Here is a 19,044-nt window from a genome sequence, read left to right on the forward strand (position 1 = left end):
GGCTGGCTCATCCTTCCTGCATTGCTACTTCGCTGCTGACAGGCTGCTTGTCCTTTTGGAGTCAGCACAACTTTAGTAAGATTTTGGTTTCCCTCTTCATCTGGGCATGGAGGATACCTCTCCTCAAATCTATCAAAATGATATTCTAGGAGATAATGCTCTAGGGGGATCCGGTTGTTAAAACACGGAACATTTAAAATGTGATCTGGAACTAAATGAGAATAGTTAGATAGTATGACCAAAAGTCAGAGGAGCCTGAGTCAGGCATCTGCGAGGTCCTGCACAGGTCCTGTGGGGCGCTGCTCGGATCATTAATTGGCTTAAAGGCACAGGAGACTAATTCGGTGAAAGAGATGTTAAAGTGTTTAAACACAGATAAGACATTAAAATAAATGTCCCGGTCTTGCTAATATTGATGGTGACATGAATACTGATAATAATAATGGCAGTCACTATATAAGGGACAAATGCTCTGTCCCAGACACTGCTCAGACCTAAGTGGGTTTGAATTCTGGCTCTAGGTACTTAATGTCTCTATGTTTCACTCATGTCTAAAAAGGGGATTAAAAACAAAGTGAGAGTTAAGTGAGATAAGTATGTAAGATGCTCTGCAAGATGCCTAGCTCACGAGAGTTATGTGTTACTACAGTTAGCTATTAACCCATTGAATTCGCCTATGGTCCTATCAACAGGAGATGGTAGTGTCTCTTTACCAGGCTGATCTTATAGATGACAGCTCTGGATAGGGAAAAGATGCTTTGGGAGTGGTCCTGTTCAGGGGTCAGAGGTGTCCCCGTGGTCCTACCGTCCCTAGTGGCTGGAACAGTCGCGATTTTGGCTTACTTGGCTTTGCGCTCCTTCTCCGCGGGGCACCTTCTCTGGGATTCCCCGTCCCTCCTCCCCCGGAACATAGGATGGAGCTGTCCAAAGCCCAAACGTCTGGTGCGGCTGTCGTTGCAACCTTCGACCACTAGAGGGCATTGCAGGCTCTCTTTTGCCTTAACGCCCGCCCCAAGGCCCGGTAGCAGGCCGTCTCCCGAGACAGCTCCCCATCTTCGGATGGAGCCCGGGCAGACACACGCGGCTTCTTGGAGCCTTTCAGTCTTGTAAATAGCAGGACAGTGGCTCTTCCAGGATCCAGGGGGCTACAAGCCCGCACGTCGTCGACTGTCAGGTGATGAGGGATGGGCAGAGGAGGCTACGTGGACTGATGCCAAACAGGCTTATAAGGAGGGCTCTGCCCCGGAGGGGTCTCCACGAGGTGGCAGGGGTGGGATGGGGTATCCTCAGGAGCAAAGCTGTGCCGGTGACCTTTTCAGCTTCCCCTAAACCTCCTTGAGGCCCTCTTTACCCTCTGGGGACACTCCCACCCCTTCGGTTTTCTTCTGTGATCACCTCGATTTTTTTCTCAAGACATTTAATAGTTTAAAATTTATTATTAAAGTTTGGTGAAATATCATTAATACAAAAAAAAAATCCCCCAAATCTCTGGCTAACAGATTTCCATTTGTAACCAGTGGCCAATTTAATTCAAGCAATGATTAATACAAACCATTTGAAGGCATGAAATAGTTTGACACGCAGAATTTTTGGCAATAAAAGTGGGGAGGGGGTTAGGGAGAAGGGAAAGACGCTGGCAGTTATTAACTGCCCCTGTGCCAGGAACTTTTAAGTACCTCGTCTCAGGCTTTCCCAAACATACCATTCCGCCTACGTTAATATTTATCTAATATGTTTCTTTAAAACGCCCCTGGTCTAACTTTGCACCTGCTTTAGCTTTAACCTAAGTAATGTCTGTGAAATCACAAGTTTGCTACACTAATACGCATTAATTTCTAATCCACATTAATTTAAACACATGTAAACAAAAACGTTCCTATGTCTACCACCTCAAATCACCTTGTCCGTCACACTATGGGACCCCATGTCATCTCTTAATTCTATGGCAATGCTAAGAGTTGGAAAAATTAGCGTCCTTTAAACAAAGGCAGAAACGCAGGCTCAGAGGAGTTAATCAATCCCCTCAAGGTAGCAGAGCTAATAAGTGAGTAGGCAGGGCTTTAGCGAGTTCTTTTACATTGGGATTTCACCTGGAGAGTGGTGCGGGGCACAACCTCACACCTAGAGATCACTTGGCCTGGGGTCCCGGGTGCCTCAGGGAGCTTCTGCTCTGCTAAGGGCCTATGCCACCCCCTTTTCCCCCAGGAAGCCGCCAGCTTACCCGGGCCAGGCTGACTCCAGCCGGGACCTTGTAGGGTACATACTTCCTGTAGATATGGCCTACCCTGGAGCAGGGGATGTCCTCCATGCGGCCCCCACACATCCAGACCTGTGGGTGAGAACGGAGAGAGATGTTATTTCTGCCTCCAATCCACTGTCCCCTCCTTTGTGCATGTATCAAAGCATTAGCCCCATTCGCAGAACTAGGAACAGAAGAAAACACAGAAATGACAACAGTAGTAAAAATAGCTGTGATAGCACTGAGTGCTTACTCATTGCCAAACACTGTGCTACGAGCTTCACATGCACGACTGCATTTAAGCCTTGTCAAAGTAGATAGTGCTAGAACCCAACTTTACAGATGAAGAAAATGAGGCTCAGAGAAGCCAAGAAGCTTGTCTGACTGAAGTCACGGGCTTAGTAAGTGGTGGAGCCGGAATTTAACTCGGCTTTAGTTGACTCCAGAGTCTGAGCTCTAAACGCTGAGGATGCTTGCACTGCCGGGTTGAGAAGAATTCTAAGGTGGCGTCGGGGGATCAGTGGGAAAGACTGGGTGATCACTTAGTGATGTCTGCCACAGGAACGAGAGGGGATAGGCGTTGCACAGACTCTGTATACTTACTGACTGCGGCATTGGATTCTGGAGTTTCCTCCTGCATCTGCAAGCCCCTTGCTGGGGCACCCTGAGCAGTGGCAGTGGGCTCCCTGCCTGACTTCTCTGCAGTCTGGCCGCTAAGCCTCGCAGCTGAGGACCTGATGTTTCTCCTTGTGTCTCCCTCCATCACACAGAGCTCCTGAGTTTGACTTCCTGGTCTGACAGCAACTGGGGAATTCTTCATATGTACAACCAACACTGACTCACACCCACTGAGGCACCCAGCCTAAGTAGACCCCCCTCAGCAGTCCTGGGTTCAAATCCTGCCTTATCCACTTACCGGCTTTGTGACTTTGTTCAAGGCACTTAACATCTCTGAGGCTCAGTTTCTTTATCTGTAAAGGATTGAATGAGGCTGGGTCTGGGTATGTAAAGTGCTTAGCACAAGACTTGGCACACAGTCACAGCAGCGTTACATGCCACAATGATTAAGTCATACATTTGACTAATATTTATGGAGTTTCTGCTACATGCCAAACATTGTGCTGGGCACATACAGTGGTGAATAAGTCAGCCAAAGCTCTGATTCTCATGAAGTGGGGAGTGTGATGACCAGTCTCCAAGATGGCCCCCCGTAATCCTTGCCTCCTCGTATTTGCACCCTTATGTAATTCACTCCCAAATGAGTCACATGAGGACTGACCTGTGTAACCAGTAGGATACTGCAAAAATGATAAGGTTTCTGCCTTACTCCCTGGGATTACTTGCTTGGGGGCAGCCAGCTGCCATGTTGTGAGGACACTCAAGCAACCCTGTGGAGAGGTCCAGGTGGTGAGGAGCTGAGGCCTCCTGCTAACAGTGCTAACTTGCCAGCTATGTGGATAAGCCATCTGAGAAGCAGATCCTCCAGTCCCAGTCACGTCTTTGTATGACTGCAGCCCTGGCTGATACCCTGACGACAACCTTATGACAGACTCAGGTAGAACTATCCTGCTAAGCCCCTCCCAAATCCCTGACCCATGCGAACTTTGAGAGGATACCTGATTATTACTGTTTTAAGATGCTACATTTTGGGGGTAATTTTTCCCTATGGCAGTAGGTAACTAATCCAGGGAGACAGTGTCAGAGGGTGACGTGTGCTATAAGGAAGCCAAAGGGAGGTCAGTGTATGGATGACTCAGTGTATGGATGTGTGGGCTGCTATGTCACCCATGCCTGTCAGGGAAAGCCTCACTTTGAAGGGAACATTTGAGGGGAGACTTAAATGATGAGAAGGTAAAAGTAACAAAGACATGAGGAGTGAGAGAACAGGTAGGGAGAAGAGCAAGTGCAAAGGCCCTGGGGCAGGGCCAGGCTTGGCATAATCACCGAACAAAGCCAGACAGAGGCCTGGAGCAGAGGGAGGAGTGCCAGGAGGGGAGGCCAGAGAGGTGAGTGGGGACAATCACAAGGGTCTCCTGGGGCAGATCTTCACGGAGTCGTCACTGAGGGAGAAAACATAATCCGATTTCGCTTTTACAAAGATGACTCTGTCTGTGGAGTGCAGAAGGAACGGTGTAGGCTTGTGAGAGGGAAGGCCTGGTGGGCTCCTGCAGGTATGAGGCAGTCGTGGCTTTGGCTTGTGCTTCATGGTTTCAGTCATGGTTTGTGGGGCTGTGGTGGTGGGACACAGCTGGATTCAGGACATTATTATTAATCTTGTTATCACACGTCCTCACTGTGGAGTGAGTAGTAGGAGTGGGAACATCTACGTGCCAAGTCTGCAAAGGAGCCTTTTTTCAGTTTGAACTGCTCAGTGGGATCCTGGAGATTCGGTCTCTAGAAGGGCCACTCTTCTTTCTACTTCATGCACTTGAGGGGCCTCAGTCCCCCAGGAGCCCCTGCCAGCCACTCTCTCCATCCTACCCCAGATGTACCCTGTCCTGGGCTTCCTGCAAGGGGATATGTGTGTATGGGCTGCAATTAATGGAAGTGCTGCCTGGAGAAATGCAATTATATTCTGATCTTGGGGGAGAAAAAAATCGAGTAAGTCAATAGAACAGAACATTGGTCTCAAGATAATGGGCTCCTGATGGTAGATTAATGTCAAGGCCAAGCCAAGAAGTTTATTTTCAAAGCAGGAGATATTGATCAGGCGCCAGGATCCCATAACAATAACTCTTCCTTTATGCAAAATGACTGATGTGGAAGTGATGCTTTTGTCTCGCAGATTCTGCCCACAATGCGGCTGGGCTGCTCCTGCCTTTTGGGCAGGTGGAGCGGCACTGAGTAGGTTGGGGGCACCTTACCCTGCTCTATTTTTGAATGTCTCCTGGGCAGTTGGCTAGGCTGGCATCCAGCTCTCTTGACTCCATATTAAACTCACATTAGCTAACGAGGCTGCGTCTCTAGCTCTGCCTGGCAAGGAACTGTCCTTAATGCAGACAGATGATCAATTTCCAAATCCTTCTCTTTGCTGTGACCTCGGGTTTCTTTGGCCCTGACCATGCTGGCCATCAGCCTGAAGGTTCCTGAGGGACCAGGGTGACCTTGATCTGCTGAGAGGTTTGAAGCATTCAAATGCTCTCAGATTCCTGGGCGGCCCAGAGCCCAGAGGAGTCCTTGCTTTGGACGATGGGTTTACTCCACGGCTTCCCTGCCCTGGTATGTTTCACTGACAGCTGACTCAGAATGTGAACTGCCTTCAGAGAGACAGACACCTGTTCAGAGAAAGCTGTTGCCAACTCCTGAGTCCTTTGGGAGCAGCTGAACGGCCTGAGAAGGGCCCAGTGCACGGCACACACCCCTCTCCAGAACGCCCTCTGCCACCCAGAATGCCTCTCACACAGTAGTCAACACCTCCATGGTATTTGCCGGTTATCTGGCAGGATCCCAAGAGTGGAGGGGGCTCTCTTTCCAAGGACATGATAAAGGCTGGAGGCACAGAATGGTGTCATGACTTGCCCTGGGCTGGCAAGCTGGTCCTGGATCCCAGGTCCCAAGGTTCTGCTCATGGTCCAGGTCACCTATCTGTGTACCTTTAGGGCCTTCCTCCTCTTCCGTTACAGGTGAGGCAGCAGCCACTCATGACCCACGGGGGTAATGAGCACACACCACTCTCCAGCCTCAACGCCACTTCGTACAGCTGTGTGACCTCGCACAAGGCATTCACCTGGGGATGACAGTCACTGCGACCTCACAAGCCGCTGAGATGGCAGGAGACAACCCGTAAAAGTGTTTAATTTGATGCCTGACAATAGTGATCCTGATTAATATCAGTCATTTCTATTTGCAAACGGATGAGAAATGCCACCACCTTGAAATTATACAGTGTTTGCCCTTTGGCCCAACACCGTCACGTTTTTTTTATCTTATGGTCCAATTTCCCAAATGCAGAAACGGCGGCTCAGAGAGAGAAAGTAGTTTTTCCTGACTTGGTGGAAGAACCTGCAAATGACGAGAATGACAGAGCCAGGTGGGGCGGGCACAGTCATGGAGCACTGCCTGGGGCCCAGCCCAAGAGTGTCCTCCTCTTCCCCAAGTAACACGCTGGCAGAAGAGTCCAGCTGGTGGCAGAGAACGGGGAGCTGCAGTGCCGGCAGCCGCCAGAATTGTGTTTGGCCGGGACCCTGCAATATCGGGATGGAGGCAGCTACGGGCCACTGAGAGGACATTTTCGCAGACCCTCTCTGCTTTCAGCTTTCTCGCCTCCCTCCCTGTCCGGCCCCGTCCCAGCCCCCACCCCACCTGCGCCGGCTCTGGGAGCCCTGTTCCACCATGAGTTTCCACATAACCTGTCTTCTCACTGGAAGCGCCGTGCCACTAGACAAGTACAAATCTAATTGTAAAAGCTAGCTCCCCATTCGTTTTCATTGCTGCTTTGATTTATTTTATTAGCAACCTTCTTTTGTGTGATGACAGGTTTCATTACAGTGTCTATAAAGACAATTACTTGCTCTTATCTCCCAAATAGAGGAGGAAACAGACGAGTGGTGATACGCATCAGGGAGACACAATGGGACCCGAAGATAGAGTGGCGGAAGGGCCAGTCCCAAGCTGGAAACATGAGTGGGCAGGGGCTGGGGCGGAACCTCTCTGTCAGGAAAATGGCTGCCTGGAAACCAATCAGGAATGGGACGGCTGTCCTACCTGCCCACGGCTGCCAGGGAGAAGACGGCAGTCGGCCACGTCTTCTGTCACTGGCATCTCCGCTGAGGACCCCTGTGGAGCTCAAGCCCTATTCAGTTGCACTTTGGGGAAATAAGATGATGGCAACTGCCACCAATTATTTCGCGTTATCTGTGTGCACAAGAGGGACACGGGGTTGCAGTTATGAGCTGGGTTCTGGAGTTAGACAGAATTGAGGTCTAATCCAGGCTCCTAAGCACGTTTCATGAGTCTGAAAGCTTCAGTTTCCTCATCTGCAAAATGGGACGAATTACTGTGCATACCTCCTAGGGTTGTGAAGAGGCTGGAATGAGGTAATTCTGAAGCACAGAGTACTGCGAACTATCCAAATGGTGTTACTTGGACATATGTCAGCTGTTGCTACTGGTGGTGGGCACTGCACATATGCATGCCATGCAATTCCCTTCAGAAAATAAGGAATGGCATTAGATCCACATCCTCCAGAAGTTCCTATTATTTTGAATATATTAGTTTGTTTCAAACAAGAAGATACTGTTTCAGGAAGTCTTAACAGCATGAAAGGACCTCAGTTACCAGTTTTGAATATTTATAATGGTTACTGGATACAGTTGGCAAAAAGAGTAGGAAAAAACAATTTTAGTATTTTTAAAAACCGTTTGAATTTACTTATATTATTTTATATAATATGGCTTTAAACATATGTGTATCTAAATTAATAAATTAAATATCTGACTATTTCAACAATATCCTTAGATGTTTATTCAACTTGGCAAAAAAATGGGGGTACTCGCCTTACATTAAGATTTTTTTTAAATAAATAAACTTAGTAAAGTTGTAGGATACCTTCGGTTTTGACTCATAATTGGAAATACAGCACGCTCACAGCCACCTGGGGAGGGAGGTGCTATCATATCGATACATGTGAGGAAGCTGAGGCCCAGCGAGGGGCAGTGGCTCCCCAGGGTTCCTTGACTCACAAATGGCAGAGCTCAGAGTGGATTCGGGGTTGGGCCCCCAGAACTAGGCAGATCTGAGGCCTCCAGGGAGACTGACTGCACCTTCCTGGTTTGATCTTTCTACAGCCTGGTGCTGACCCTACCATGGTCCTCCACAAAGATCCCTGTCAGCACACGTATCGCCTGCAGAACAAAGAGCTCGTCCTTGGCGTGCAGCCACAGTCCTCTGCCACCTGTTCCGGTCACCACAGATCCTTTCCACAGCTCCTGGACGCCATGTGTGGCTGCGGCTGAGAACCAGCTGCAGTCCACTCACTTTTCTCGCGTGGGCACATATTTTCTTCCCATGAACAATGCAGTCCGTGCAAACATGCATTCGTTTACTCATTCATTCGCTCACTCACGCATGGCCTAGTCATTGGTCAGCCTTGCTCTAAAACGCTGTTGGAAGAACTGGAGAAGAAACTAGATGCCAAGGAGCCTTAAAAGCTCAGTAAAGGTGTCAGGACCTGCTGGCCAACCTGCCGACAACCTACTCTGTCCTTCCACACTCGAGCCTGAGGATCCTCTCTGCATAGGATTCCACCGATTCAGTGCAGCCATGATTTCCGACCTTGAGAGAGCGTCAGAATCACCCAGAGAGTTTTAAGCACTGTTAAAACTCAGACCACTGGGACCCACCCCTAGTATTTCTGACCCAGCAGGTCTGCAGCGGGGCCTGAGAACCTACATTTCTAATAAGTTCCCAGGTGCTGCCGCTACTGCTGGTCTGGGGGCCGCACTTTGAGGACCAGTGCATACTGAGATAGCGACAACTCCTTTCGGGATGACGGTGCCTGCCAGGCTGCACGATCTCCAGACATCCCTGTGCGTTTGGGGTTATTAGTGCCCCTGTGGATGAGGAGATAAAGGTTTAGCGGAAAGGGCAGGCGAGCTGTCCAACGTCTCACTGAGAGTTTGTTCCAGAGCTGGGCCTGGTGCCAAGGTCTCTGGCCTCTGTCCTGCTGGCCTCAAAGCCCTTTCCAGTCCTGTCCGCCTGCAACTGCAGCCTGATCACATCAATCTCAATACCACCAACATGAACAGCTACCACGTACTGATCATCTGTTACGTGCCAGGCACTGAGCTAAGGTTTTAACAGTTTGACTAATATCATGTTCACACCTACGTTATGTGGTAAGGATTATTCTATCCCCATTTTACTTCCAGAGAGATTAAGTCACTCTCCCAAGGTCACACAGCAACTAGGTAATCGAGCCTGTACCCGAACCCACTTGGTTTGATTCTGAATCTGATATACTTAATTCTATGCTGTTCTAACACGAGGGTTCTCATCAGAACAGCTACTGCTTGCTAAACGCCTCCTCTTTGCCTGGATGCAGGCCAAATAAATGTTTTATCCCATTTAATTCTTACAACAAACCTCTGAAGAAGTTACTATTGACATTTTTAGTGACAAAAGACTGAGGCATGACGAGACAGGTGTGTGGTAGTTAGGGAGTGAGGCGGGACTGGTGACCCTCAGGCCTTTGAGCCATCTTCCTGGGGAACGGTGAGAGAGGCAGGCTCCCACCGACAGAGACACTCACAGAATTTCAAACGGTTTGTTGAGAGTCATGAGCAGAATGCCTCCCCTGTTCCTGGCAGACGGCTCTTGGAAAGTCTGGGCACATGTGGCCGGGAGGAAAATGCTGCGTGCAGCAGAGCTGGTTCCCAGCATCCTTGGATAACCCAGAAAAGGAAGGCACACCAGGTTCTCGGCAGCGACACTGCGGCTGGTCTGAGTCCGAGGAGGCTGAGGGGTGGTGAACGGGGAAAAGAAAGGCTGTCATCCATGCAGGTACTTGGATGATGGCCCTGGACCACCCTCTGCCTCTTGGGATGGACTTTAGAAATCACTTCTTCCTCCTGTGTGGCAATTTAACCCCCCTTGGGGCTGGTCCTGACTTCTGGGCCCTACCTATAATAACGGCCCCTCTCTAGGCTGGGCCGGCCTTTTCTCCACTCCTCCCACCAGGTGGAGTGATATGAGCACTGAGGTTAGAGTAAGGACATGTGGGGTTTGGTCCTGGCTCTGCCTCTTTCTAGCTGAGGGACCCTGGCCCACTCACCTAACCACTCGAGGCATCAGATCACAACATCGTGCTTGACAGATTCTGGGGTGCATCCTACTTTCTTTCACGCAACTTGATTTCACTTAGTTCTCCTGAACTTTTATAAAAGGAAAATCTGAGAGTTTTCTTTTTTAAAATCTGCCCAAGGAGGTCTGGGACCCGGATGGCTTTTGGTAACAATAGCCATGTCAAACAACGCAAACCCCACTCTCTCTGAGGCCTTGTGCCTCTACTCAGATGTCATGGGCTTCCCTCTCGGGTGGAACATAGCTCGCCCTCGTCTCCTCATGTGGCTTCCCATCACCACCTTGCTCTCACAAGCCTGCCCACGGCACCCTCAGACCATCTCCGTGTCTCCGAGGACGGTGGCCCACACCTCTGCCTCGTGGAGCCGACCTGGCAGAGATGCACTCAGGGGGCTCGGTTCCTCCCAGACTCTTCTCTGCAGGCCTGCCTTGCTTGGAGTCTTAGCCCTGAACTTGCAAATGGCCCAAAGTGTTGGGATATACATGGGGAGGGGTAGGCCTGGAGGGCTGAAAAATCAACCAACATTTTTCCTTCTTCTTAGTTAAAAAAAAGCTTATTTTTTTTTTTTATTATAAAAGTGATATGTACTCACGATGAACACATTCAATGTTACAATAACCCATTAGTAGAAAGGGAGAGCCGCACATCATAGCTTAGCCTCTCCCATCTTAAACAAAATCGGAATACTGATGTCGGCCTACAATTAGCAAAATCATCTACCATGATAAGTACCCTGTAGAGTATCAGTTGCTCGCCCTCGTAACTGCGTGGCTGACTGGGAGCTGTGGCTCGCGCTGCTGCCTAGCATCGCAGGAGAGTACTGTACGGCACACCACGAGCCAGGGGAAAAGTCAAAATTCAAAATTTGAAGTACGGTTTCTACTGAATGCTTCTTGTTTTCCTATGATCTTAAAAATTGAACCATCGTAAGCCACTGTCTGTATAATATTCCATTGTTGAGAAGTACTCTAACTTATTTATTCCCTAAGGACATACATGTAGGTCATTTTCAATCGTCCCCTGTTGGATGTAATGCTTCAGTAAACAGATTCTACCTAAATCTTTGCTCATCTATGTGGCTATCTCTTGAATAAACTCCTGGGCATGGATTTTGGGTCAAAGAATGTACTTGCTGTGAAATGTAACAGATTTTGCCAACTGCTATTAACGAAAGAGAGATCTCCTTACATTGCCCCAAAGGCCATATCTTTCTTATGCTAGTTCAGCCATGTTGTCCTGTGGATATTTCCTCTGTCCTGAATCTCAGAGTTGAAGATATCCTCCTAACCTGGCCTCCCGGGGACACTGTACAGTCCCCTCTCTGGGGCCATCTCTAATCCAAACCATTTGCACCTGTGTAAGTCAAAGGGCTTTCCCCATAGCATATTATCTGATCCTATTTCATTGGGTAAGAAGGAAAAACACATTAGCTCTGTCTGAGATGTGAGGGCCTGAGAGGTCAAGTGATTGGTCCAGGGCCCCCACATGCATGGGGAGTAGAGATGAGAAGCCAGTGTCCTGCCTTCTCACCAAATACCTTTCCTAACATACTACCATTACTCCAAAATGGTGACGTAAGCCTGGGAAGGGTAGGGCGAAGGAAGTTTTATCAGATAGGAAGTAATGCCACAAACAGTTATTTTAAACACCTATTATGGGCCAGACACTGGAGTACAGAGCTAGGACAAGACCCAACCCCTGCTTGTGGGGAGCTCAGAGTCCAGTGGGGAAGATGGACCAACCCTTGGATCATGTCAACATGAGGTATTCAAAGCCATGCTAGGAGTGAGGCTGGGTGGCCTCTAATCAGCACAGGGAGTGCAGGTGAGGCTGAGAGGATGCTATCTGTCTAAGTTAAGCCTGGAAGGATGAGTGTGGGTTGGCCAGACTAAGGAAAGGCATTTCAGGAAGAGTGAACAGTGTGTGCCTCCAAAGACGGCCTGGCATGTGAGCCTGGGGCTTGTGAGCAGTTCTGCATGGCTGAGCGAGGTAGACAGCTGTGGTTTGCCATGTCCCAGACCCATTCTCCCTTCTGGATACAGTGCCTAGACTATCCTTTGGGGAATAGCCCATGCCCATCTTCCTGGTTCCAGGATGGGCATGTGACTGCAGTTGGCCAATGAGAACATTGCTAAGCAGGCCAATGAGACTAACTTGGGGACTTCTACAGGAAGATGAAAGATAGAAACCCTCTTTCCAATGGGCTGCTGGATATTTCTGCAGATGAAAGCCTCCCACATGAAAGCAAAGCCAAGGGACTGAGAGAGACAGAGACTAGATGAAATGGGTTAGTCTTTGGATCCAGCTAGACCTGGAATGTCTACCCTGGAATTTCAGTTGTGTGGGCCAGTCAATTCTGATTTTTTGCTTAAATCAGGTTGCCTAGGATTTTGGTCACCTGTAACCAAGAGTCCAGACTAACGCGATGGGATAAGAGGACAAGGGGGAGGGAGGTCAGAGGTATTAGCAGGTATCAGCTCATGGAAGTAGGTATAGGCCAGGCTATGGAGTTAAAGACTTATCCAACCACTAGAACTGGGAAGATTCTAACCATCAAGCGGGAGAACTTTGATAATGTGACTGTGCCTTTTAGAACAGAATCTCTGCTGGCTAAGAGAGAAAGAGAGAATGAGAAAGAGGAAAAAAAAAAAGAGATGATGAGTCTTCTAGAAATTTCAGAGCCTTTAGAACATCTTTTCTCAGGTTTTCTCATCAGGATAGATAGCCTAGTCTGGAATTGGAGCCAAATTATTAATCCATGGGTCCTGATGGCACATATCAATTTATCTTAATTTCTGAAAATACACTCAGCCTTTCAGATCAGTTTCTCTTCTCCATCACCAAGAAGAAAAAGGATCTTAGCAGAGATAAATCAGAGGGAATTTGGCCCCTTGTAAATGCTCCATGCTGTCTGAAATAGAACACCTGGCATTTCAGGGAGGCATCACCAGCACATGAATGGGCTGTCCTGTCCCCTCAGCACCGTGGCAGGCTGTCCAGGAAGGCCTGAGAGACAGCGCACTGGCAGATGGGCTGTCGCAGGCTCCAGGAACTTACACTCCCAAAGCCAAGAGAGAGGAAGCTAAGGGAGAAAAGTCTTCCTTCCAGACCCGGGAGCCTCCTCATTACACGGTCTCCTCTCCCCTCAAGAGTGAAGGACATAATTAGATCAGATGGAAACAGGAGCCATCCTCCTTCCCCCTCCCACACAAGAGACTTCTCAGATGGCTTCATTACTGAGTCTTTTGTAAATAAACTGTGTGGAGAAAAATGCCATTTGTAGTGCCGTAATTGCCTGATGAGCATCATTAGATGGGTCTTTGAAATACACAAAATGAAATCATTTTGGGTTTAGGAATTCCTTTGTGTAAATCTTTCTCCATTCACTACTCTCCACAAAGCGAGTTTCTGAAAGGGTACGTCTTGACCAAGGAGGCTGGTTCTGGCCAGTGATACACTTGCTTTTAGTATTCAACCAACAAATAAATATTTATTAACTGTCTTCTCTGTATCAGACCATCTTTCTGGTACTTGGGATAGGGCAGTAAGTAAAACACACAAAGACCCCTACCCTATTGAAATTTACATTCTGGTGAGAACTCAGAACACAGATATGACCATTTCTGGGAACAAACTTGACAGGAAACTTTATAAATCAAGTTTGTTTTATTGATGATCGAGGAACTCTTAAGTAAAAACATCTGATTCCTTGTGTGTGATTTCACTGTACCCATAAGGATGTGACATTTGGAAAACTAGATTGCATGGGCTAGGGATACTAAATAAATGATATACGCCATCACTCACCAAACCTGTACCTATGGCAGACATCACTAATTAATCACCACTCTTTCTGATAAGCTTGGATGCAGCCTCAGAATACATATTAACACAGGAGTGGGGCAGCCCCTATCAATGGATCAGAGTTGTCTGCTATTTTTGACTTAGACTGTTATTAATTCACTTCACTGAAAGGCAGCAGAATATTCCCGTAAATTAAGAATAATACCAGGAGGAGGCAAAAACTGATGACATGAGGGACTGCAGACAATTTCTCAAGCTAGTTTTCCTCTCGAGTGCTCTTCCCTCATCCCTGCTGAAGCCTAGAAAACATGGTAGGACAGAGCCTGGGCTTTGCAGTCAGACAGACCTGGGTTCACGTCCTGGTTCCGTTACTTCCTACAGTGTGGGACCTTGGTTCTAGCCCCGCCTGCCTCCCTGCAAAATGGGTATAATAATGATACCACCCTCCTAGGGTTGTTGTGGGATTAAATAAGCTAACATGTGTTTGGCACGGGCTTCTGCTGGCTTTGACTGGGGACAAAATCCAGCTGCGGCACACCAGAGTGGACACATGGTTGTTTAGAGCTGGCACCTGCTCTGACTTGTTGGTGCTTGTGTCCTCAGAGTTAAATATTTTGAATATCACCCCTGGATATTAAAATTAGTTTTATTTAGGGGGCTGGCCCCTTATGGGAGACAACTTCAGTACTCTGGAGGTAAAAGAGACACAGATTGCTTTTTAAAACAATATGTTTCAATAGAATTGTAGGTGGTGGTTTTCTTGCTACTCAAGAATTTATGTCCCCCAGTTCTGACCTGCTCAACCGGTACTACACAGAATGACAGTAATGATGTCGATAATGCAAATTATCTTTTGAGATACTTACTAAGAAGCACCTAACAAGCATGGTCCTATATAATTCTCTCAACAACCCTGTGAGGATCAAAGTATCGTCAAACCCATCTTATATAACAGGAAACTGAGTCTCAGTGAAGTGAGGGTTTCATGTCCAAGCTCACACAGCTGGCAGGAAGTGACAGAGCTAGGATCTGACCTAGGAAATCTGACCCCAGCACTGAAGTCCCGTGTGTGACACTGGTCTTGTGTGTGACACTGGTCTTTTGCATTAAAGTTGATGCTTGACTCAGAGTTGTGTATTCGCAGGGCTTGGCCCTATAACAGTGCTGCTGGCCAACCCTTGTGGGCTGGGGATATACCTTCCCAGAGGTTCTGGGGACGTGAGAAGTAAGCTGTGGCTGACCACAAAGGTACAGGACAGGCTAACCTGCCTCTCAGAGGGACCTGTTCTTCACCTGAGATCAACATAGGATTCCACAAATAAAGGGAGAATGTGACTTCTTCACCTCAGTTACGCAGGGGCTGCAGAACCTGAGCCTTCGTCTTCCCAGGTTCAGACACACACTAGGCAGGCAGCCGGCCAGGACAGGTTCTAAGGGGGCTGAGCTAAGAAGAAGGGGGTTTCCGGAGAGGTGGCTCACCTTGAATGAGATTTCATACTGTTCTCCTCCCCAGATCTCCAGGCCTGGGTCGTATCCGCCCAGCTCCCAGAACCACTTCCGATCCACAGCGAACAGTCCACCGGCCATCACGGGAGACCTGTCAGGGAAGAAGAGCGTGGTGTGAAGACGTGGACCTAACGGCCACGTGCTCTGAGTGTCCTATGCCACTGCTGGTCCCCCGGGATGGTGTTCCTCACTGCTCCGTGAACACAGCCCATGTGTCTAACAGGGAATCCAAGGCCCTTCCGAATGAGGGCCCAGGCTTTCTTCTTTCTTGCCTACAGTTCATTCATAAATGCCACATTTTAGCCAAATGGACCCAAAGTTCCTTTACATGGTTAACACCAAAGAATACTTGTGAAATGAAATCATAGTACTTTTTCCCCATAGGGTAGTCCTTTCACTAGTTAAATGACTTGTTGTCCTTATCATGACTTGTCCTTATCAGGTCTTTCCAAGCCTGTCCAGGCTGTAGAATGTTTTAGATGAAAAAACATACAGCTTCCTGGGCCCTACTCCAGACCTATGAAACAACCTCAGGGGATGGAACCTAGGAAGCTGTGTTTTCAGACACGCTCTTTGGAGGATTCACTGTCGGCAAAGACATTTATTCTGCTAAGAGTTTATGGAAGAAACTGCAGTCTCTGATCTTCCAGTTAAACTGGGCTAAGATTAACTCCACGCATTCATTCTCTTGTTAGTTTATTCACTGAGTGCCAGCTGGGAAGCAGAAGCCGGGAGAATATGGAGGCCAAGTCCCAGAGTTGGACTGGGACTTCAGGGGGTACCAGTGTGGTGGGCAGCCACCTCAGGACAGAGGGATCCAGAGACAGCCGGAGTGTGCTAAGGGCCTCTGGGAGGTGCAGACAGCACTCCAGGAGCCTGAAAGGAGGGAGCGTCTGCCTCCAGGTTTTGGGGGCGAGGAGGGAGGTTGGGGCAAGAGTCAAGGAAGGATGCTCTGAGGGGGTGGCTTTTGAGGTGGGTTTGGACAAGTAGAAACTAGGGGGAGGGGAAGGCACCCAGGAGGAGAAGACAACAGGAGGAAAGGCACAGAGAAGATAAACTGCGGGGTGCCGTGGGGAACAGGAAGTCAGCATGGCATCATGCCAAGCCTGAGAAGGATGCCTGCTGTGACCTGCCTGAATCCCCCAAGGCATCTCATGCAGGGCTGGCACCTGGGAGGGGCCACCAGTGTTTGCTGTGTGAAAATCTCTCAGAGTGGTTGTGTCCTTGTCTTGCTCCACTGGAAAACTCCAGACTTTCACACCAGAAAGCATTCTAGCAGCAGCCTCCATGTCCCCTCCTGGTCTCAGGAGCTGCAAGCTCATGGGAACATGCATCTCAAGCTTCCTGCAACAAATGAGCCTTAACTGCACAGGAGGGGACCCCTTTAAAAGGGGATCCCCTTGACTATCTACTGAGGGCTTGAATATGCCAGGTGCTGTATTGAATTAATTTATTAATAAAATAACTTCACCCCTCATGTTGACCCCATGAGGTAGGCCTCATAGTAATGATGAGTTATTACCACCCCATATTATGCATGAAGAAACCAGAGTACAGACAGATAACTTGCTCAAGGCTTCGCAATTACTAAGCAGGGTGAATTTCTAATCTATGTCGCAGCCCACATCCCTCACGGCCACAATATACTGCCTCCTGTCAGGGAGGAGCAATCAAGAAGCAGGCGATGAATGGAAAGGGCCGGGGGTCAGAAACGGGGAGAGCCTCCCTGCGACCTCGGCTGTCCTTAACCAGCGACGTGACCCGAGGTGAACACTGCTGCCTGCCATGGCAGCCACCGGCCACATGAACTGGAAACGTGGCTAGTCTGGATGGAGATGTTCTGCAAACGTAAGATATACACCCATTTTCTAAGGCTTAGTATGAAGACAAGAATAGAAAATCTCATTAATAATTTCTAAGTGTTGGTTACATGCTAATAAAATGAGGCTATTTCCGATAATACTGAGTTAAGTAAAATATATTACTAAAATAATTTTTACTTACTGCCCTTTACCTTTTTTAATGTGGCTACTTGGACATTTAAGAGTACATATGTGGCTCACATTATATTTCTGCTGGATGGCGCCGACTTAATGTCTCTGGGCCTGTTTCCCATCTACACAAGTGACATATAGCACTTCCTAGCTCACCTTGCTAGTATATTTCTGAAAGTATCTAGGACTATAAGAAAATAAAGCGTCACTCTCCTTTGTCTTCTGAAGGTTGTGGGGTCTGGGTTTTCTGGCTGGAGCCTTAAATACACTGCTTGGAGGGGCACAGTGTTTCTGACTAAGTGCTTCAGGAGAAATCAAACCCAAGACTCTGCACACAAAAGTCAGCCCGAGTGGAAGCCAGGGGCAGGTGCGGAGGAGCTGCCTTATGAGGAGCTACTCACAACAGGTAAGCTACTAGCATGAAGGCATTTTGGATGCTCAGGGCTTTGCCTCTGGAGGGAGGCCTCTCCTCTAGCCTGGTCTATTTTTTGCTGTGTTCAGTAATAATAACAATGATTCTGAGTGTCTAGTGTGTACCACTCACTCTACCGACATTATCTCCAGCTCTCACAAAGCCCTATCACTAGCCCCTTTTTCAGATGGAGGAATTTAAAATTCAGAAATGCTACATACTCTGCTCAAGGGCACACAGTAAGTGGACGAGCTGTGATTCAAACCAGGGTCTGCCACCAAGGCCTGAGTCTTTCAGACATCATTCCACCATGCTGTGCCTGCAGATTGCTTGGTCGCTGGCATCAGGAAAGGTGTGCAGAAAATGACCAGGATTTTTCTAGTGGTCTCTCCCCTGGGTTTTGTCCAAGTACAATACAGAAGGGAGGTTTCTGGAAGGACTTAGAGGGTACAAAGGAGGGAGATGCCTCAGCAAGCATCTAGGCTGGTGGCTCTAAACCTTGGCCACACATTAGCTTTACCTGGGAGTTTTAGAGAAACAATGATGTCCAGATCCTACTCCCAGATGCTGGTGTAATTTCTGGGAAGTGGCCTTAGTGGGTGTTTTAAATAAACTCCCTACGAGATGCCAATGGGCAGCCAGGGTTGAGAGTCACTGCTCTAGGGCCAGGCCAGCCCCCAACATCCAGATGGAGAGAGTGAGGCCCCGGAGGAAACTGGCTGGGCCTCCGCTACTAACCAACTGTATGACCTGAACTTACCCTTTCCTCATCCTGAGATGAGGAGGATGAACAGGCCAAAACCCACGCTGATGTACCTTTCCAATCATAGGGCCTATGAATCAGTTCACAGCAAAGGGTTGAACCATAAAGAGGTTCTGGAAACCCTGAAAATTCCATTTTCTGGAGCAGCCCACTCCAATTGCAGCTTTTGCTATGTGTCATCTTGGGCAAGTGTCATGTTCTCTCTGATTTGGACTAGAATGGCTCTAATAGCAGTGTCTGACCATGCGGAGGATACAGGCGGTCAGGAGAAGAACACGGATGTCTGTCCTGATGAAGAAGCAAAAGGCCTCCGCTCATGCCCTCTGCTCTTGGCTCCTGCTGCTCCATCACCCTGGCCACTTTCCATTTCTTCCAAGAAGCCCACCTCTTCCTGCCTCTGAGCCTTCGCTGGGGCCCACAGCATTAGGGGCTCCCTTCGGACACCCTGGGTATGCACCGTGCCCATGAAGATGGCTCAGCTGCCAACAGCCTGCTTTCCCAGGTGAGGAGGGTAGGGCACAGAGA

The 19,044-nt window shown here is 48.6% G+C and overlaps 1 protein-coding gene across 1 annotated transcript in view; it reads right to left on the bottom strand.

The window, feature by feature from the left end:
* GALNT10 (polypeptide N-acetylgalactosaminyltransferase 10) overlaps positions 1–19,044 on the bottom strand; it is a 191,549-nt gene that overhangs the window by 7,070 nt on the left and 165,435 nt on the right. Inside the window, exons 7-8 of the mRNA XM_011356764.1 lie at positions 15,324–15,441; positions 2,222–2,329 (exon numbers count right to left, since the gene is read on the bottom strand). Coding sequence (XP_011355066.1) covers positions 2,222–2,329; positions 15,324–15,441 — 226 coding nt within the window. The remainder of the gene's footprint in view (positions 1–2,221; positions 2,330–15,323; positions 15,442–19,044) is intronic.

The sequence above is a fragment of the Pteropus vampyrus genome, unplaced genomic scaffold (assembly GCF_000151845.1).
Source record: "Pteropus vampyrus isolate Shadow unplaced genomic scaffold, Pvam_2.0 Scaffold30, whole genome shotgun sequence".
Classification (NCBI taxonomy): domain Eukaryota; kingdom Metazoa; phylum Chordata; class Mammalia; order Chiroptera; family Pteropodidae; genus Pteropus; species Pteropus vampyrus.